A 22,818-nucleotide genomic window follows, 5' to 3' on the forward strand; every position below is an offset into this window, starting at 1 on the left:
AGTGAGCTGTAGCTCACGAAAGCTTGTGCTCAAATAAATTGGTTAGTCTCTAAGGTGCCACAAGTACTCCTTTTCTTTTTGCGAATACAGACTAACACGGCTGTTACTCTGAAACCAGTTTAATGCATGTGGACTAATGTGTAGTTCTCCATAAATTACTGGTGATTATTGACAACCACTTACCATTCTGTCCAGAAATACTCCGAACAGTAAGAGATTTGGTAATGGGACAATTTCTTCCAAAATACTGGACTGGAACACCTTGCTTTCTCTTATCTGTTACAAATGAACTCTGTTTCTTTGAAAATCTGACTCTTCTAAATGGGAAACCTCATTCTATTCCTAGTTAGATTCAGTGCTTTTTGCATATTGTTGGAAATGACAAGGTTTGCCAAGTAATTGGTCTTTTGAGTATTTTGATGCATTACCTAAACAATACCTAGATGGATGTCACATTCTCCAGAGTTTAGAATAGAGGAATAAGTTCAGCTCTCGGATACCTACTTGTCTACAGTAGAGTACTCACTGTTGCTATCACCAATGTAGTTGCACTGGTGGGAAGCATAATGAATAAAAACAATATAGACACACACATCCTTCATTTTGCCTCACTCCTACTCCCCAAGGCATGTCATTTGATCTGTTCATCCTTTATTCCAGCTGGAAAAAAGGGTGAAAAACAGGAACTTCAGGGAAATCTGGGTTGTGACTATGAACTGAGCTTTTGTTGGTAAATGCCTAAAATATCAAATGTGAATATTTTATCTTGCTTTGTCTTTTATACATAGCATAAAAATATTTTCATTGTTACCCTTATATGATGTAACCAATGTTGTGGTTTAATTTGAAAACAATATTTATGAAGAGAGTTGCTTTTTAACTGCATCTTTTTAAGTGCTAATATCAATGTGTATTGTTTAAATTAGTTTAATTTACTATTATCAGTGACTTAAAATGTTCTACCTCAGCAGTAGGCTATCCTTTTCTTTTAACTCTTGACTTAAAGGAGAATTTGTGTGGATTTTTTTAATCAATATTTCTAGACAAATGATTGACAAATGCCAGAAAAGGTAGTACAAGCAAATTGGTTTGTGTGCCCCAGTTTGTAAGTCTTAGAAGGCAGAATTTTTCTCTTATTGGGAAAAGATTAGTTTAAAAAACAAACACCCAGAGTATGGATGAAAACTAGACTACTGTCAAAGTAGGTCAGAGAGCTCACCTGCCAAGATTGACAGTTTTTTTCTTTATATTTCCACTCTTTTTTTAAAAAGTTACTGAAGACATTAGGATTACTGAGGGGCAGTAAAGTCAAAGGTCCTGTAAACCTTTGAAAAATGATCTGTGTTTGAAAATGGTGCTCAAATGGTGCTCTTCTCTATACTGAATTTGAACATGTTAAGCTAGTCTGTATTGACCCCAGCACATTCTGTTCAATAAACTGTCTTGAGATGGGAGAAATATTTTCAAACGCAGCTCGTTTGCTTTACCATGGTGTCATCATATTTCTGTGGCTTAAAACATAGCGTTGTTGTTTTTTATAAAAACAACTCAGATCTATCTTGTCCAGTTCATCTCTGTGCAAGCCACTGGGCTCTAGCCAAATGCAATTGAAACTGCTGTCAGATAGCTGCACAAAAGGATTACATGCTACATGAGAAGAATGCAAAGGGGAATTATTGAAATGGCTCAAACATAAGGCAGCTGTGAGAAGGGCTTCCTTGGTTGAAAGTTAATAAACGTTTTTGAATCTTTGACTTGTCAAATAGAACATACTTTTATAGTGTCTGAATTACATTTCAGTGTGCATTCTCACTCCACCAAGAATGGCACTGAAAGAAAATAGAGACAAATAGATTCTTCCTTGGCCTAGTGATATAGTGGTCAGTTGAGGCAAGTTCAAAAGTATGAGTAAAATAGACTCTGTTAGTTTTATGTGCCACAACAACATCAGAATCTAGTGACTAATGAGCTTTAGCTGTGCATTAGTATGTAGAGTAAAGAACAGTTTCAGATCGGTTTGTAGTGGTTGACATTGCAGTGGTAACTGACAGATGTTGTTTATGATGGTTCGTTTACAAAATCAAAATGCATAAAAAATGGCTTCATATTTCAGACATTTCTATTGACAGTTCTTCAGAGCAAGATGGGTTTATGTCAAATTTGTGAGCTAATTGTTCCTAATCAGCCAAATGGTGCTCAACCAAATGAAAAGAGAATACATATATTGTGCATTTACCTTTTTAAGTGCACCCCTCCTCCCGTGCACACACCCTGCCTTTGCAGAGCATGCATTTTAACAGACCCCTTATAACAGAACAGCAAACTATGCTGTCGGACTCCGTGATCATCACAGAGTAATGATTAGCATGAGAATGCCAGTTACCTGCATTGTCACTCTAGTGTCACTTTCAGAATCAGCAGTGCATTTTGAAGCAGAATACTTAATTGCGGAATATTTGCAACTCTTGTTTCAGACTAGCTGTTTTTGTCTGTTTAGTAATAACTGAGTTCAGTGGTAGAATGAAATTCTATTGCAGCTGCAGAAGTCTTTTGCTTTCACTTCGACCTTGATATCTTTTCTTTTGCTCACTAAAGATAGTGAGATTAGAGCCAGATAAACTCATTCTCTCTTTATTTACACTGAAGACCTTGAAGGGCCATCTTCAACTTTTTAATATTCATTCATTCTCTAGCAATAATGGGTCTTGTCATATTAAACATATCAAACAGCGCAAATACTTAAGATTTTTGTTAGAAGAGAATATGTCAGCCTCATCGTTGTATCTTTATTTTGGTTAACCTTTTCCCATTAAGTTCTCCCCACAAACTGGAGAATGATTTTGTGCTGCACAGTGAGGCATCAGTTTCATGTTTTCCTTTATTTTTTGAGTGAAGCTGGGAAATATGCTTCTGGGTGGCCTTCAACTTGTAGTGCCTGCTATGGGATCTGGCTGCAAGTATCTTCCCGTTTTTGTCCCACTGCTGGAGGAAAAAATTGGGCCAGTCTATGGAAGATAATGTGGTAGCACACCAGACAGGGAGCTTAGAACCGCCGAGTTCTGACGCCAGCTCCATCAGACTTGTGACCATGCACAGTCAGTTTTTCATGTGTCTGCTGACGTTTGGGTATCCACCTTGAGACACTCTGGGCTATCTAACTTCTCAATGGAATCTTACTCAGCATTTCTGCTCCCTGCATATGTGTAGTTTCATCTGCTGTATTTAGTGACAAAAGTAAGATTTATTTATTTTTTTCATAGTCTTAAATTACAAACTAGCTTCCAGTCAAGGTGGCAGGTCTGTGATGGGATAACTAGTGGAATGGTGATACCACAAGAGACTAAATACTAAGAAATTGAGAGAGGAAGCAGCAGTAGTCTGGTTTAAAATATAGCAATGAAAGGTACTAAACACTAACCCAGTCAGATAGTACAAAATCTTTGTTACATTGAACTAAGCCTCGGATCTATTTTTAAGAGATCGTCAGTTCCCATATGGCAGAATCAACAAGGAGTCCGGTGGCACCTTATGGCAGAACGAAGGTTTGTTTTCCTGATCTAAAAATGTGGCTGCTATAACTTAGACAAGCCCTTCTTCACTTACAGGGAACAATTTTTTTAATTCCATTAAAATCCTGTCTTTATTACTTTATTTCAGATAACATCCAGAACTTACTAGTAGCTGTAAAAATATAGACTAGAACTCAGCCCTAAAATGCTTACAGGTGAGGGGGCCTAACCTGTGTCGTCTGCTGAAACCAGTTTTATCATCTGTGCCTCATCCCCCGCTCCAAACAGGTATAGGCAGTCTCCTGTCTTAGTACACACTTCCAGTATCTATTGTACATCACTATAAAATCTCCCATTAAACATGATTAAAGTATATGTGGGGCAGGTGCCTGGTCAATCTGAGTTGGAAGGTTGCAGAGCAGTAATATATCAAGATCATTCATACTACCTCTTAATATAATAAATCATGCATCTTGATATAGCTGTGTGTCAGACTGGAATTCATTGCTTACCAAAATTGTTATAATCCATCCTGAAAGCAATACCTCAACTTCTGTCTTTCCTACTATTTAGAACTCCCTCCCCTTACACCACTTGCCTGATGAAAGTCACATTCCTTAACTGAGTTGCTTTTCAAGGCTCTCAGCCACACGTCTCAGCTCTGTAGTTCTGTATTGAAACTTGAGTATTGATTCCTTATTTTCATACCCTATGCTTCCATAATTGTCTTGTAACTTTAGTTCAAAGCCCTTAAACGTTTTATTGATAAGTAGCTTGTGGTCTGGATTGTGTTTTAATTGATATCTGAAATTATTTTGAGCAAATAAATCTGTATACCTGCTTTTTTCCCCACAGGCTCTTTGCGTGTGTCTACACAGGAAAGAAAAACTCACGGTTAGCCCATGCCAGCTGACTCAGGTTCATGGGGCTCGGGCTGTGGGGTTGTTTCACTGCTGTGTAGACTTCCGGGCCCAGGCTGGAGCCCAAGCTCTGGAACCCTCTCACCCTGCAGGGTCCTAGAGCTTGGACTGGAGCCCAAGCCCATTTCTTCACTGTGTAGACATACCTGTTGTGCCTGAAGAAGTAATTTTAGAGAGCTAAAACACTTTGTAGGCTAGATCTCTTGATTTGGCCTCCTAAATGGAGCCCAGAGGAACATAAAAAGCCCATCTAAATTTGTAAAAATAAATGCAAGTAATATAAGTACTAAACTAATGGTTCACACCAGTTCTGTGCCTCCAAGATCTGGAAAACACAGTGATGAATATTTCTGTTTGTTTCATTGCCCTGCCTGCAAGAACAGAACAAATAAAGACTGGGTGTCTCAGAGGGAATCGGTATTGGGGAAAAAGAAAAGGAGTACTTGTGGCACCTTAGACTAACAAATTTATTTGAGCATAAGCTTTCGTGAGCTACAGCTCACTTCTTCGGATGCATGCATTTTCAGATAGTGACGTAGCAAGTAGATTAAAGTCCATGCAGATCAGCCTGTTATTACTGCTGCTGGGTTAGGAGGAGGTCTAGCTGAGCAGACCCAGAGCCTGTTTCAGTGCAATTGATGGCAGTAACATTCTGGACATGGCTCTGCTGCAACTAGTGGAGGATTCTTTTCCGACTTCTCCACCCCTCATCCTTGATTGCTGTAGAAACTCCTCTGACATATTTGTTAACTTGAACGTGACAAAAGAAAATGGATAAGGCCTTTACCTGAACACCTAGAACTGGAATAACTTCCCTGGAGTTCAGTTCGTGGCTAGACAAAGGGTATGCCTCTTGAGATTGGGAGGAAATGTACTCTAATTCACTGAATGGTAGAAGGTGGGTGGACTTGGGATTCCCTAAAAGGTGTTTTGAGAAATTGGATGGCCAGTTGACATTGTATCTCCTTGTAGCTGCCTGAGAAAGTATGTTGAGCCTTTTGGGGCTTTCCTCAAGACATCTGGAGGAAAAATGTTCTAGTATTAAGATTAATGAGCATATTTGTTTAATCAGAGTTCTTTGGATTTTCTTCTGGACGTTTAAGAAAAATTAGTTCCTCTGTCTCCAGAATTTCCTGTTCTATTTATACCGATATATTCTCTGAAATAATTTGAATAAAATTTTCTTTCACTTTGAGTCTGCTAAAAGAATAGTGTCTTGAGGAGTAAAGCAACCTAATGTAACAGTCCTCAAAACATGCTGCTACAACATAGAGAGCTCAGGGAAATTACCCTTCATCTTTCCTCTCTAGAAGCATTCTCCTCCTTCCCCCCCATTCCCATGTTACAGCTGGACTTTTAGCCTTCACAAGATATCATACAAAAATGAACTGGAAAATACAATTCTTTAATACATGTGAATCCCAATTTATGAAAAATGTGTTTGCATAAAGCAACATGAATTCTTAAAGATTACAAGCAGTGATATGTGTTGTGATATCAGGAAGCAATGCAATTGCATCCCCTGTCCGTGATCACATTATGATCTAATTGCCTAAATGGATAACTTTCTATCTAAATATGATTAGGTTCTATTCATAGTAGTAGACTTGTTTTTTGAAATATCAGATGTTCAGCTGGGGCAGTAACTGATCTATAGTGGTACTTCAGGATATGCATATTGCAAGATGTGCAATAAGCCAGCTGCATTGAAGACGATTGTAAAGTAGAATGGTATGTAGAAAAGTTCATTTTTCAAATGTAACTTAAATTTCTTATCTCTTTTGGTAAGTGGTATGTTTATATATTTTTTAAAAAGCACTTCCAAAAAAGTGTGTACATTTGTGGGTTTTGGTAAATTTGATATTTTAGGCATGTAAGTAGTCCTATTGATGTCATAGTTAGCGTTCACAGGGTTGTCCCTATTAATCTTAAACATTTGTAGAAAGCTGTAACTGTCGCACATTTAGATGAGACCCCAATGTATTCATTTAAATGTACAAATTTGGATAATTAGATTCTTCCCCCCCATATTTTGTTTACAATATCAGACCAACTGTGTAAATGTCTAGCTTCTTTAAAACTTCTGCTTAGACCTTTTGCCCACATCCTCTTTTGTTCCTCAGTAAACAACCAGACTTTCACTTTCTTCAGCCAATAAAATATTCGATTCTTTGACACAAGACACCCAGTTCCTCTGTGCATTAGCCTGTCTGTCTCTGTGCTAGTTGCAACTTCCACTCTGCTTGGAGTCAAGGAGGTCATTTCTTGTCCAGATCTAATGACCTGAATCTGAATTGTCACCTGAGTCACAAGTTAGTAAGTAAGGCACCATTAGGCTTGGATGATATTATATTTTGATAGCTCTGTTTGTGAAATTTTCCCTCATGAACTAGGTTAATCTTGAGTCTGTCAGCTGCCTTATCCATTGACTGCCCCTCCTTCAACTATTTGTTCAGAAAAAGCTGTATGTTGTAATGTCTTGAGTGTCATAACAGTATGAGTATTAACTGCTATTAAAGAGCAGTAAAAATGCTTTAATAACTAAACTGATAACACTGCAACGGATACCATTTGCATCAGAGTTCAAACTTCCCCTATTAAGCCTGTCCAGTCTAGATCCTGTATGTATGGAAAGATTTCCAAATATCTTCAGCATTGCTTCTCTCTACTTCAGAATCTGATCTCCCTGAACTATTATGTCCATTTAAGTTATTGTAAAGGCACTTCTGATCAGAGTGAGTCGCCTGGATTAGTGGTGTCTCTGGAATACAGATGGCATCACTGCAGTGGAAGGGTCCCTCATGAGTTCCTACGCTTCCCTAGATTGTGTTACTGTAAAAGATAAGGAGGTCGGTATTATAACAGCCATATTAGCTTTCTTCAACATCATTTTTTGTAGTTTAATGCTATTAGCCATAATGGTTGCTATATTATATGGAGGGAGCTCACTCTCTCCCGAATCAAGGATTGACGTGAGACTGACCAGAAGGACAGGCCCAGCAAGAGTACTTGAAGTACTTGCAAACTTGACAAGGTCTTCGTATGGAAGATGGCTGGGTGATACTGGGCAAGTTGCATTTGCATGCAAGCTAGACTTTCATATTGTTCTTAACATATGTTTTCTCTTGTGCTTTTTTTGTGAATAACTAATACTTTGCTTTATGAATGCTGGCTGATCACTGGTTAACCTTCTCACTGCCCCTGAGAGAACAGAACAGGTGCTGAACTAAAGTCAGAGTAGCTAAAGTGATCATAGTGAATTCCTGTTAGCCTGAGATTTAAATGGGGTGCCCTCAAGAAAGCCACAAAGAGGTTAAAGATGTAGTTTTCCTGGGCACTACAATGAGTAACTTTTACTTTCTATAGTCATTACTTTTATTCTGTTTTTTTTTCTGCAGCATGCTACTGCAGCATTGAACTTCATCTTAATCCAGCAGTCTCTGCTGAAATTTTTAAAATAACATTTATACAAATTATTTTTTAAACCCATTGTTTCTACTTAAATTTTGGGTCTAAATTGCCCAGCACAATGTGCAGCAAGTGTATTATGAATTCTGACCAAAGAAAATACTAAAATTCTTCAGTTGCATTTTGCACTGAATTTATTTTTTAAAGGAATAAGTCTCCTCACTGCACTGAAGAGGAACTGGACTTCAATTGTTCCAAAAGTGTTCTTGATTCTAAAACTTTATTTTTAAATCCACAGCTGTCTAAGGAATGAAATAAAAATAACTATGTAGGACCTACAGAAGTTTATGCTGCTCTGTTTCAGAGCCAGCAAGATGTAGCCCAAGTTAACAGACTTTCTGTTTTAGGAGCTGGGTATCAATAGTTCACAAAAGCAGCAAGTAAAAGGCCTGTTAATTTCAAACTCCATTAGAAATGGGGTAGGGTGAGAGAGAGAGAGAGAGAGAGACTCTTGTCAAACGAGCAAACTTAATATGGAAAACAGTTTACATCTTCTAGAAAGGTATTTAAGTGAAGAGTTGAAAAATGATGTCCCTTTAAATAACAATACAATGCATTACAAAAACTACAAGGGGAAAAAACCTACTGTCTTGCTGCTATTTAAAGATAAAGATCTGTTTCGTGCCATTCATTTTTATTTGAGTCTTGTGTTGGGCAGTGGCTTGGTACAAACAGCTAAATGTTCTTATATTGTAACAGAATTTACTGTTTTATTGATCAAAATAAACTCTACAAATCAGCTAATGGAGAGACTGAAGCTTCTTTATAAAATGAAGAGTAGTTACGAACAATCCACCATCAATAGGCTTGTTGATTGACTAAGCCAAATAATGAGCTGGCAGTACACTGAATGAAAACTGTGACAGTTCTTGCTCTTGCTGCTGATGGAAATCTGACAGCTGTCTTAAAGTATTTTATACCCCTTGACTTCCCTGAGTGGGCTTCCCCATTCTTCCAAAACAAGTCCCAGTGATCCCTGCCAGTTTCCCCCCGTTCTAACTCACCTGCTACCACATATGGACTATTCTTCATCTGAGGACTGGAAGGGACTTCCTTCTGTGTTATCAATACTGTTCTTCAAATTAGCTGGCATGTTTTGGTATAGAATAATGCTAGTCTCATAGACTCACACTGGGTAAAGGGGGAAAAGGACCCTTGCCATCATTCTTCTAGCCTGGAGCAGGGATCAGAATCTGGCCTCAACTCTGAAACAGGGGTATTGGTTTGTCCCTGAGCCAGCCAGTTAATAATTTTTTTTAACTTGGTGTTTTATGGACAGTCTTCTGTTGTACAAGAACCTATGTGTCACTTTTGGTAATAAGGACACGTCTTTAAAATCCTTTGCCTCTTGAAAGACTGCAAAATCTCTCAACTCACATGACAAGTTTTAATAAGTGCACCAAGTGCAAATAAGTTCTCTCACTTTATAGTGTAACAGTTGCCCAACAAAAACAGGGAGGACAATGCTCAGCCTTCCTCAGGGCAAGCTGAACTTTCCAGCTCTTCTCACTTTTAAAACTTTTGGGTGTGTTTTTGTTAATGTTCTTAACTTTATATTTTTATACTGCATACAAATCTCAAGATTGTCTCCACCCTTTTTGTCCATTTTGCTGAATATTTTTTTCCAAACTATGTGAAAATAAAGCAGATAAGGCATCTGGGAGAATAGTGGAAGGAATACTTGTCGTGAGGTAGTTGGACTGTATGCAATTAGCATGACAGTTGGGAGAGCAAAGACATATTCCTTTCAATCATGTATTTCCTCTTCATTGACTTCCTATGTTGTGAAAAATGTCTTTCTATTAAGGATAGATGGGACTAGGCTCTCTTTTGGAGTCTGTAAATAATGTTCCTTAATTGACCGAGGGTGGCTTGCTGTTTAAATTATGGAAGGCTCAGTTGTGAACATCCTAAAATTCAGTATTTGTCTTGTTGTTGTTGGTTTCTTTTTTTATAATTAAAAACTCTCAGATCCAGTGTGTCTCATGTACTAGTGCAGTATGCAGCCGAAGCTCAACAAAGACCCTTTAAATATGAGACAGGAATGGAAAGAAGTTGTTGAAACACTCTAGCAGTGCATAACACTCCTGTTCACTGTTGTCCATGAATACATGATTCCCATTACCAGAAAACTTATGTCTTATACTCCTTTAATAAAAAGGAAGAAAAACTTTTGGCACTTTTTTAACAGAGCTTATGAGGATAACTTGCAGTTAACTGTGGGTCCTTGAGGAATCAATTTTTAAAAACAAAACAAAAAACCCCCCAGAGGATTGAACCAGCCAAATTCAATCCTATCAATATCTCTGCCCACAGACAACTCCCCCACCCCTTTGGAATTTAAAAAAGAGAGAGAAGACTTTTTTCCCAGCAAAAACATGGGGCTGGACGGTTGCCATTCATTGTCTCTTATTTTAAGTATCCTATTCAATCAAGGTATTGTCAGGGACTGACTGCCAGTTAAATTAAATTATGGCATTGTCTGTGAGAACAACAGTTGAAAGAAATGATAGAAAGCTGTCAGCTAAGATAAATCTGTTCATAGGCTGTTTTTCATTATAGTGTTACAGTAATAATGTCTAGTGAGTTGAAAGGTGGTTTCTATCCTAAACTCAATCTTCAGTTAGTAATAACTTCAGCTAAAACATTCCTTTTGTGCTGAAAACTCCATGCTAGGTCTCAGTTTATGTACTAATTATGTGAGTCATAATGACTTGAGAGGCCAGGGGCTGGAGCAGGTCAAGAATGAGGAACAATTTGTATTACAAGAACATATCTGCCCAATCAGGATCAGGGCCCCACTATGCTAGATGCTGTGCACACAGACAGGTAGACTCAGTCCTTCCCTCAAAGAGCTTGCAATCTAATTAGTATTTCCCTTACTGGCTAAAGCTTGAGGGCCTGATCCCCACTTCCATCAATGGGGTTATGTTTTTGTCTCTCTCTTTCAAGGCCCAGTCCAATACCCACTAAGGTGGGATGGGAGGAAAAGAATGTCATGGTGTAAACAAGTGGCCTCCTACCAGGCACCCCCTCAGGACAGCCTTAATCTCAGTTGCCCTCTTGGGTAACCTGAAGGACTCCACTTCAGGCTCTTACTTACCAGGAGAGGCATTGTTTATAGTCTTAGAAAAATCCTGAAACATAGTCCATATCTATCACCTCCGTACATACAGTTCTTGTTCTCACCATACCTCATTGTCATCTGTCACAGGCTCCTTATCTGTCTTCCTCCATCCCTCTTCCAGGACAGTCATCCCAGCCCTTTCTTCTTGGGTGCAACTCTGCTGTTCCTAGAGGGAACTCCCATAGCCTCTCTGCTGGGAGCATTCTTGCTAGAGGAGCATCGCTCATTCCCACAGTCCCCTCACTGTTCCTCAGGGTCCAGCTCTCCAGCAAAGAGACATCATCTGCTAAGCTCCTCCGCTACTCTTCTCCCTTCCTTCAACCCTCTCTGGCCCTTGCCTTTGGCTTAGAGTCAACAGGCATCTCCCTCTGCTAATGCTCTAGCCCTGGATCGCTGGCTTAGAGATGCCAGCCAGCAAACCTCTCTTTCTTCTCTCCTGCCTTCAGCCTTCTCCTAGGAACCACTTTCTGTCTCCAGCAGCTCTCCACTCCTTCCCTTTTCCTGACTGAACACTTATAGTCCCCCAGGTGCCACCCTGCCCTCTTAATTGGCCCAGCTGGGAGCACCTGGACTGGAACAGGCGCTCTGAGCCCAGTTTCATTTAGTGGGCCAGCTACCCTGTTATACATGGCTAGAACTGACAGGTAATGAAGAATTCTCTGTAAGTTTTAATAGTTACAACTAAAATCCAGGGTTCGAACAATTCTTATTCCACCCAGTAGAGGGCAGTAGTTAACATTGATATCCCTTTCTACTGTAATGAACTGGATACTGTGGGATATCATCAGTCTGCAGTCTTATGCATCTTCTCTTGACATGTTTGTTTTCTTAAATTGAAAAATAAAATTGCTGTTCCAAGAAGTGCTAAAGTCCTATGACATTTCAAATCTCTATCTTTTAAAAGAAGATTTTCTATACATGTGTTTTGTTTAACACCTGAGTACTAGATCAGTTGTCCTATTTTTACATCTTATTTTCCCTTACACTGAAGATTTTTTCATTGTCACTGTGTGACCCATTTCTGCATTTATCTTTGAGATTGAGAATCTACTGCATGACTTACTATTTTCTTCTGCAGTGCCAAGTGGACAGAAATTTAGTCACTAGTTTATGGTATCCCATCTTAACAGAGAAAATATTCCATATAGCTAAGATATCTCAGTCCTTACCTAATAGAACCTTAAAAATCAGCACTTTATTAAGTCACTGTTTGAAAGAGTAATTATTTTATGTATAGGAGCAGAGATTAAAATACTACTCTATCCCTCCCTGCACAGTTTTGTCCACTGTGTTGGTTCCCTTTCAGATTAAATAATCTGCAGCAGAGAGGAGTCCTTTGTAGAATATTAGTGACTGGAACGCTGAATTTGTTGTGCCATGATAGTGACAGCAGGTCAGTTGTAATGCCGAACTGTGACTTAGGAGAAGCCAGCAGCTTGTGGTCAGGCTGTTAATTTAAATCTATATAATTGGTGTACTCATAACTCTGCTTTTGATGGTAAAAATGAAATAGTGTGGATTGTAGAAAAACCTTGCTTCTGTTGAAGTTTTAACACATGGAATATCATGGGAGAGTTTAGCAACGTGCTGTAAAAGAAAAGACTGAATTAAAATCGGTATGTGTATCAGGAAATAAAAGAATAATTATTTCTTCAACCGTATTCTTGATTTATAAAATCTTTAAATTTAATTTTTAGTACAACTCACTTCAGTCACTGCTTACCAAGGCAAAATAAATTAATCATTCAGAATGGTTTCAGAGTTTAGGTTTTGATTTCTTTTATCCCCATATCTGTACTCTGAAAACTTTCACACAGGGGAAGCTGTCCATAGCAGTGGAAGAGGCTTAAGGATGCTCAGTGAATAGGGTTCTATTAATTGTTTCAGCTGTGGCAAAAAATAAGATCATGGTGCAATTTTATTACCAGACAAGTTTCCATTGGGCCAATGTAGAAAATATTTGAAAGCCCTTTTGAGTATCTGATCTGTAAAGAACATTTGTCGTGCCTCTAAACGTGGTCAGAATTTTAAAGTTACTGGGAATGTTGGAAACAGTGTTAATTGAAATGTACATTGTTCCCACTCTATTAAATATATACTCTGTTGCCGCTGATATTTTTTTCCCCTCTACTACATCACCTCTTTCCCCTCAGTTTTTAATAGGTAGCTCTACAGAAAAGAGAGCGCTTTTAGTTTCTCATCAAACACTTTTGATTACACTTTTTCCAGCTGTTGCTGCAGTATACATGAGTGTGCTTCTCTAAGTTTGCTTTTTAAAGAAAAAACCTTGACAAGAATGTCTTGCCATATTTGTTGGTGCAGACCAAAGAGCATCACTGTTGCACTGTACTGGCAACGAGTAGATAAATCCTTTTTCTTCCCTGCTTTGGCAGGAAAGTTAGTGCTCTAGGTACTGCTCCTAGAATATATCCGTATTCTCCTGTCACTTGTTTCTTTGCCAGAGTTCTGAATTGAATTCCTATTTAAGCAACACTAGAAGTGATAATAGTGAGGATTTTTGAAGACAAACCATCCATTAAGACAAACATACCATTGAAATCCTGTTGATTTCATTATGGAATGCTGTTAATAGCAGGAACTTTAAACTCCAGGATGGATGTAAGTTTATGCTTCTGGAAATTGCAATGTAATTTCCTTTATTGCATTTATTTTGTTCACAGGTTGTTGCAGTATGACCTTGCACTAACCCTTTGGGAAGAAGCAAGACTTCACCACACGTTACCCATGTGCATTCTTTTCTTGAAGTTTGATCCTCGTCCAGTTTCAAAAAATGCATACAGGTAATCATAATTATGATTAAAACAAAAATGCTTTTCTTTACAACCTTAGTTTGATACTTTTGCTTTAACCCTGGGCAATAATGCCTAGTCTCCAATCAGAGTCAAGTGCTTCAAATTGTGCTGGTATAATGCCAACACTCCATGATGTTTACATTTCTCTTAAGTGAAAAAAGTCAGTCCGCTCTGAGCTGCGTTCAGTGCAATTTCCATAGCCAATAGTACGCAAGGGAGTGATTAGCTATGCCAGTGGATCCAGGTACCCATTCACAGCTGGTTGGACTGGAGGTGATGAAGCAAGACTCCAACCAACAACTTCTAGGGTTTTAGCTGAGCATCTAAACCACACAGCCACCATGCCTACTAGCATTGTATTACTATTATTTTATTTATGCGTAATATGTTGGTTCCACTTGACACTACCTGTTGCATATTGCTCCTGGAAGCACAAGAACGTATATGGATCTGTTTACTGTCTGTAGAGTCAAATATTGGACAAATAATTTTAGGCTTTTATTAATTTGTGTCTGCCCTTTTTATGTTGAAAAGAAAATGACTATAGCTTTGTTGCTACAAAACAATTGAGAACTAAAAACTTAATTATCCATCCGGTGCTCTTGCATACATCTGAATTTTTAAAAGCAAAAAGGATTGTCAGAAATCGCAGGATTTGTATTGAATTAATATATCCAATCAATGTAGGCTGTTTTTTCTATCCATGTTGATAGCAAAAGGCAGATGTGTCCATTTGATAATGCCTCTAGGGCAATTCCCCAGGCCTATGTTGTAATCATGCTTATTTAGAATGTTATATGACAAGTGAACTTTATGCCACAATCTATATTTAAAGTAATATTTCTTATTTGCTTGCTATGAAAGAGTTACACCAAGTTTGGAACTATTGATTGCTGGCAGGAAAATAACTGGCTATCAGTGTCAAAATAGGGAAAAACTTTTGGTCCATTATGGCCCAAATTCTGCTGAGTTACCTAATTTTACTGAAATATTTTTCTCTTGCATTGCCTGATACCTTTGACTAAACTGCCACAGATCATCCTTCCATTTCAGTGACATCAGTCAGCCAGAGTACTCAGTATAATGTAGGGATTTCCAGTATGTTTAATTTTTATATAAATGTGCAGTAAATAATTTTAGGTTCAAAATATACAAGATCTTGATGTGATGCTACACCCCATATTCTTCATAGAAATATTGTTATGATATGAATATGGCATAACTAACATACCTTACATGACCCATCTTGCATAAAATATATAATTGGAAAGGTTATGATTTGCTGAATGTGATTATCCAATTTGTATTCATGTATCATTTCTGTATCTGAAATTAAGAATATTGACTATATAACCATTACAACTGTGTGTGTACTTGGGAGAACGCCCACCAGACAGTAGGCAGTCAGCCTGGGTGAGTCATTTAAGAAGGACAATAGAACTTTGAAGATACTAATCTCCCACCTTCCTGAGAAGCTTCCTGGGATGTTGCTTTGACCCTGTAGGGTCATCTGATAATGTCACCTGGTACAGAGTACCACTTTGAATGCTTCTGATATTTTTTCCACTGGAGAAAAGGATTCCCGCCTTATGTAAAGCCTACTGAAGGCTGGGAAGTGAGTCAATCAGGGTTCTTCTCCATTGCCTCCCTGCCCAAGAAGGAAGACTGCTGAAAGCACTTGAAGAGACAAAGGAACTAAGCTGGGGAAAGGCCAGGGCTGAGTCCAGGCTGAGACAGTGGTCTAGTTTGTAAAGAGAAATAACTGGCACTCTAAACTTCAGAAACTGTTACCTGTGAAAAAACATTTAGGGTGAGAAATTACATTTTGTAACTTGTTTCTTTCGTGAATTAAGCATAGGTTGTGTGTGTTTTTATTTGCTCAGTAATCTGCTTTGTTCTGTTTGCTATCCCTTATAACCACTCTAAAAACTACAAAAGGTAAATTTTAACTTATTTCTTTATTTTTAAGACCCAGTTTGTGCAATTCATATCTGGGGTGGGGGCAAAAAGCTGTGCATATCTCCCTCCACGTTGAGGGAGGGGGCAATTTTTATGAGCTTATGCTGTACAGATCTCTCTATACAGTGGAAGACCATATAATTTTGGGTTTACACCCCAAAGGAGGTGTTCACGTGAGTGCTGGTTAAAGTCCTGAGCTGAATCCTCCCACACAGAGCTGATTTCAGTCTGTCTGCAGCTGAGTGTGGCCTTACCTGTGTTTGTGCTAGAGAAGGCTTGAGGGCCTGGCACAGCAAGGACAGTGTGAGGAAGCCCACCAGTGGAACAGGCGGGCAGGGTCAGTAGAACCCCAGCACATCAGGTGGCATCCCAGACAGGGGAGTCCAACCCATCACGCTTGGCTCAGTTGTGTGGTTTTTTTTTTTTTTTTTTTTTTTTTTACACAAAATGTACTTTTAATCCATTTAATTTTGTTTAGTGAGGAAAAGGATGAAATACTTTTTTTTTGTCACCAAACTTTAATGTTCATTGGCACCTTTAAATAAAAACTCTGCAAAATTTTGTTTCTAAATATTGATCAACAATAATACTCAGCTCTCATGGTACTTTTTATCCCTAGATCTCAGATTTACAAAAAACAGCAAGTGTCATTATCCCCATTTTACAGGGACAAGTCACTTCATCTCATGCCTTGGTTTCCTCTAGGTCAGTGCTACTCAAAGTGGTGGTCTGCGGACCTGTGCCGGTCCACGATTCATCGGCTGCCGCTCTGCATGCACATTGGGGGAAAAAAAATTGCCAGTCCCCCACATCAGATAGCTTGAGAAGCACTGCTCTAGGTCACTCCCTATAAGTGTCAAAACTAGGACAACATACAGAGAATCAGGAAGTTATTCCCAGTCACTAGGCCCAGGTTGCCTCCATAACACCCTTTTTGGAGCCAGCCAGAAGGGGATCACAAAATATTTTTTGTGGTTCGCAATTTTTTTAGTTTCAGAGAGATAGGATTTGTAGCTACTAGGTCTGTCAATTAATCACAGTTAACTCACATGATTAAAAAAAATTAATCACCATTTTAAAAAATCATGATTAATCGCACTGTTAAACAATAAAATACCAATTGAAATTTATTAAATATTTTTGGACGTTCTTCTACATTTTCAAATATATTGATTTCAGTTACAACACAGAATACAAAGTGTACACTGCTCACTTTATATTACTTTTGATTACAAATATTTACACTGTAAAAATGACAAAAGAAATAGTATATCAATTCCTTGTACAAGTACTGTAGTGCAATCTTGTGCAGTTTACAAATGTAGATTTTTGTTGTTGTTGTATAAGTGCACTTAAAAATAAAACAATGTAAAACTTTAGAGCCTACAAGTCCACTCAGTCCTACTTCTTGTTCAGCCAATCGCTAAGAGAAACAAGTTTGTTTACATTTACGGGAGATAATGCTGCCCGTTTCTTATTTACGTCACCTGAAAGTGAGAACAGGCTTTTGCATGGCGCTTTTGTAGCCGGCATTTCAAGGTATTTACATGCCAGATATGAAGAGGCATATGAATATTTAGCATGCTTCAACCACCATTCCAGAGGACATGCTTCCGTGCTGATGATGCTTGTTTTAAATTTGTGACTGAACTCCTTCGAGGAGAACAGTATGTCTCCTGGTCCCTGGTTTTACCCACATTCTGCCATATATTTTGTGTTACGGTGATCTCAGATGACGACCCAGCACATGTTGTTCATTTTAAGAACACTTTCACTGCAGATTTGACAAAACACAAAGAAGATTCCGATATCAGATTTCTAAAGATAGCTACAACACTCGACCCAAGGTTTAAAAATCTGAAGTGCCTCCCAAAATCTGAGGGACGAAGTGTGGAGCATGCTTTCGGAAGTCTTAAAAGAGCAGCACTCTCATGCAGAAACTACAGAACCCGAACCACCAAAAAAAGAAAATCAACTTTCTGTTGGTGGCATCTGACTCAAGTGATGAAAATTAATATGTGGCGGTCCACACTGCTTTGGATCATTATCGAGCAGAATCCGTCCTCATCATGGACGCATGTCCTCTGGAATGGTGGTAGAAGCATGAAGGGATGTATGAATTTTTAGTGCATCTGGCTTGTAAATGTCTTGCGACGCCAACTACAACAATGCCATGCAAACTCCTGTTCTCGCTTTCAGGTGACACTGTAAACAAGAAGCGGGCAGCATTATCTCCTGCAAATGTAAACAAACTTGTTTGGCTGAGCGATTAGCTGAACAAGAAGTAGGACTGAGTGGACTTGTAGGCCTTAAAGTTTTATATTGTTGGTGAATACAATTTTTTTTGTATATAATTCTACATTTGTAAGTTTAACGTTCATGATAAAGAGATTGCACTTCAGCATTTGTATTGGGTGAACTGAAATACTATTTCATTTGTTTTTTACAGTGCAAATATTTGTTATAAAAATAAATATAAAGTGAGCATTGTACACTTTGTAGTCTGTATTATAATTGAAATCAATGTAATTGAAAATGTAGAAAACATCCAAAAATATTTAAATAAATGGTATTCTATTATTATTTAACAACACGATTAATTGCGTGATTAATTTTTTAAATTGCTTGACAGCTCTAGTAGCTACTACACTGAAAATGTGCTTTCTCTTCAATTTATTATCAGGATCAAATTCTTAGCTAGCTAAAAGGCACTCTGGAATTTGTCCATTTTTGTTCAGGCAGTAGAAGCAATGTCCAAAGATCAGACATGATGAGGCATCATACTCGTATTTTAATGGCACTGCCTGCCTTTGTGTATTAATAGAGGACTTCTTTCTCTAGGCCTGCTTATCTGGCACCTTTTCCGAGCGCTAAATACTTTCTAAAAGCAACTTAAAGGAAAGCAAACTTTTTTTAAACTCAAATAGCAAAATAAGACCACATAAGCAAGCCAGGTCAGACTTGAGTTTTGATCTTAACTTGCTGTATTGTGTCTACTGCAAACGTTAAATGTAAAAATACTTTTCTCCTCCTGCAGTAACTTTGGGTAAATGCTTGGTCTAAAATCACTACTTCAGCTGTCCTCACCTTCCGTCTACTCCTGTTTTTTATTGCTTGGGTATCCAAATTCTGAAAAAGATCCCTGAGAACTTGTCAAGATTATTCCAGGAGGTCCATATGATTTTTGTTTAGATGCTTCTCATTGACATCTTTGGAAACCACATTGTAGATACATTCAAAAAGTGTACTATACCTGAACGTTTTGGTTGGTCTTAACATCACTTCAAATGCCAAATCTGAACCCATGAAAATTGGGGTTTGTAATACAACACCGTCTCAAATTTTAGATTTGGTTCTAGAGTGCTACAGTAAGTAATAATCTTATCTATTCTAGAACGTGTGGGTATTTTTCTGTTTGGAGCACTTACAAAAATACTTACAGTGGAAATTTTAGCACTTTACTTTTGTTTTCAGCATGTCAAAGAACTGTGTGAAATGGATCTCTTCCATGGATCATAAGAGTGGATTACACTATATTGCACGTCAAATGACTAAAACTTTCACTTATCTCAAATACACATTAGTGCTTTCCATGTTTAAAAATGCTAGTTAAAAAGGATATTCTTTCTGTTCTCTGAAAAAGCGTATTGTCAAGATTTTCTTGTGATGTGCTAACACGTTGGGAATGTGTCACTGTCACAGGCCCAGCTAAGCTCACCATGTTGTTTGGACCCATATGCTGTGTCCATGTACATTAAGCTTCCCTGGACCTGAGTAAGCTCCAGCACTGCCTCTTTCTTTGGCCTCTGGGCTCACTTCCTGGGCACAGATTTTGTCTGGCTGCACTTCTTGGAAGTACCACCTTTGGGTCCAGCTGCCCTAGTCCTCCAGATCAGTGCTGAACCACACCCTCCTCAGAGCTGGTACTCGAGTTCTGTTTAGCCCGGTGGGATCACTCAATAGTTGAAACCAATAAGACAGACTTTACAGAGAGGTCTAAATTAATCACTCTTTATTTTAGACAGCACAACAGATACACATGCAAAGTAAAAAATACCCAGATGCCATTTTGTTTCCTCACCACTCTATAGCATTCCTTGGGAATTTGATCAGTGTCTTTCCAGGGTTCCAGGTCTCCTCTCCTGGACTTCATTCCTCTCTTTTGTTTTGGTCAGTGAGAGTGTTACTCAGAGAAGACCTAGTTCTTTTATAACCTCAACCCCTTGTCAGGTGATCTGTTGCTTGACTACCAGCCCACCTCGGAGAAAGGGTTTCCCTGGATGGTAGCCAGGTCTTTGTCCGTGGGTGCTTCCATTTCAATGGAAGGTCATCAAGGTTTAATGACTGTCTATGGCTAGCCGTCTACTAGGTGACACCTGTTTCAATTCGATGAGGAGGCTACAGAGCCGATGTGAAGGCACAAACAAAACGGTTAGACTCAAAATGGCTTTTACGAAAATCAGATTGATACAGTTGCATGCAAACAGATACTAATCTGTCAGTCACCGTCATAACTGACATTAACAATCTTTTCCTTTTTTATCTTTTTGGACACTTTCTTTATCTAGTTTAAGAGATGTACTGTGTCTGGTTTAATCAAAATAGGCTGAGGAGACCTGTTGGATTGGCCTGTTCATTTTCCCCCATAACCAGTGCAGTTCATATTCTCAAGCAATAAACACATTTCCCGCTTAGGTGCCAACTCTCTAGGTGCTCCAGGGCTGGAGCACTCGGGGGGGGGGGGGGAGGAGTGGATGGTCAGTTCCCACCAGCCAGAGCTGTTTGGCGGCTTCCCCCGATCAGCTGTTTGGCAGCTCAGGGAGGGGTTGGTGGACAGTGCAGAACAGTGATGGCTGGTGAGCAGGGGTCCTTGGGAAGAAGCAGAGCGGGGAAGGGGGAAGGGGAAGAGGCAGAGCCAGGGCAAGGCCTTGGGGGAGGGGTGGAGCACCCCTGGGAAAAATAAAAGTAAGCGCCTACGCATTCACCACTACCATTCACCACTACCATTCTAGTAACTTCATTTATGGAGTTGTTCATCTGACAGCTTTCATTTTTACTAAATTAAGCACACAGCCTAATGTGGATTTTTGTCACGCTCTATTGGACCTCTGTCCTGTTGCACCTCAGAACTTGGTGATTTGCCCTTTATTTGTACCCTTTGTCTACAGTCTTTTTATATCCAAGCTACTTTATGTTCTTTTAGTGTAAGTGTGAAGCACTGTATCATATGCTAGGGAATGGCTACCTGGACTATAATACAAAGTGGCGTGCTGGCATCACATCTTACCTAACTACACGAGTCATGTCTTATGAATAAATATTATAGGTTTCAGGCTTCAAAGCTATAATCACATAATCTTTTTTATTATGGAATTATATCACAGGAAATTGCTTTAATGAAATGATTTGTCATGTTTTCATCTCTCTGCTGCAACATTAAAATGTTACATAATCTTAACACAGTTGAAATATTGAGTTATTTTTAGGATTTATATAATTTGGTCATAAGGGTCATTCAAATTGCTCCTTTTTTGTATGATTACTGTGTTACAGGAGACAAAATGAACGTTTTAATTTTAGCAGCATTCTGTAGTGTTTGAATTAAACTTTTAGTTTCTATTATAAATATTGTGGGTTTTTTAATTTTATTGGTAAGTCTTAAGAGTTTTCATTTTAAATTGCATTTCAGTTCAACAAACCGTGGTTTTATGTCTTGAATTTTTGAAGCTAGCTGGAGCTTCAGGAAACCACTGCTTCCAATTTTTAGTTTTGAAAGCGCGCTCTCGCTCTCTCTACACACACACACACACACACACACACACACACACACTCTCTCTTTTATGAATGTATATAAGATTGTTCATTTACATCTAAGCAAGATGACAAAAATTCTAAGCTAAGATTATAGAATAGAAATATCCAGAAGAGAATAAACTATGCAACACTAAAGTCAAAGGATTATCATGGCAATTAAGTGGCATTCAAAGAGGAAAATACATATACTTTGCGCTTTTCATCGGGGATTTCTAAGCTCTCTGTAAATAACTGTGTGTCATGCCCCGATTAAGGACATCACTGTAGCATTAACTTACAATTTCTCTGCGCTTCCTAGCTTGTCTCCATTTTAATCTTTTCATGTAGCATTTTAACACACAACTTGACTAGCAACTCATGTTTGGGATTTAAAATGTTATGAGGTCTTGTTATGAGGAAACTTGTTACAGATAATGTCAGTAAATTTTTACGCAGAACAAACAAGTGAGATCTTATTGAGGTTTATTTTTAAACCAATTCTGTTTCATATATTGTGAAGTGTCTTTGAAAATGGAACTAGATCAGGGGTAGGCAAACTTTTTGGCCCAAGGGCCACATCTGGGTATGAAAAATGTATGGTGGGCCATGAAGGCTCACAAAATTGGGGGTTGGGTGCGGGAGGAGGTGAGAGCTCTGGCTGGGGGTGTGGGCTCTTTAGTGGGTCCAGAAGTGAGGAGTTCAGTTGTGGGAAGGGGCTCCAGGGTGGGGACGGGACGTGAGGGCTCTGGCCAGGGATATGGGCTCTGGGGTGGGGCTGGGGATGAGGGTTTGGGGTGCAGGAGGGTGTTCCGGTTTGGGACCAAGGGGTTTGGGAGGCAGGTGGTTGGGGTGTGGGAGGGGGCCGGGGTGCAGGTTCTAGGCAGTGCTTACCTCAAGCAGCTCTCAGAAGCAGCAGCATGTCCCCACTCCAGCTCCTACACGGAGGCACAGCCAGGCTACTCAGCATGCTACCCTGACCCCAAGTGCTGCCCCTGCAGCTCTCATTGGCTGTGGTTCCCGGCCAGTGGGGGCTGTGCATGCAGCATTTGGGGTGGGTGCAGCATGCAGAGCCCCTTGGCTGCCCCTATGTGTAGGAGCCGCAGGGGGGACATGCCACTGCTTCCAGGAGCCGGGCAAGCCCCGACCCAGCTTCCTGACTGGAGTGCCAGAGCGGGACAAGTCCCAGACCCTGCTCCCCGGTGGGACCTTGAGGGCCGGATTAAAATGTC

General features: G+C 39.2%; 2 protein-coding genes across 4 annotated transcripts in view; one reads left to right on the top strand and one right to left on the bottom strand.

Moving 5' to 3' along the window:
• The window catches only part of ARVCF (ARVCF delta catenin family member), a 543,783-nt gene that overhangs the window by 463,675 nt on the left and 57,290 nt on the right, over positions 1-22,818 (bottom strand). The window lies entirely within an intron of this gene.
• Positions 1-22,818, top strand: part of TANGO2 (transport and golgi organization 2 homolog) — an 87,982-nt gene that overhangs the window by 10,993 nt on the left and 54,171 nt on the right. For 2 of the 3 annotated variants that reach the window (XM_073313205.1, XM_073313206.1), the window contains exon 2: positions 13,706-13,825. In XM_073313205.1, coding sequence (XP_073169306.1) covers positions 13,770-13,825 — 56 coding nt within the window. In that variant the 5' untranslated portion in view covers positions 13,706-13,769. Of the gene's footprint in view, positions 1-3,578; positions 3,798-13,705; positions 13,826-22,818 lie in introns of those variants that run through there. The other variant, XM_073313207.1, reaches the window with a different exon arrangement.

Source organism: Lepidochelys kempii, chromosome 15, assembly GCF_965140265.1.
Source record: "Lepidochelys kempii isolate rLepKem1 chromosome 15, rLepKem1.hap2, whole genome shotgun sequence".
Lineage (NCBI taxonomy): Eukaryota > Metazoa > Chordata > Testudines > Cheloniidae > Lepidochelys > Lepidochelys kempii.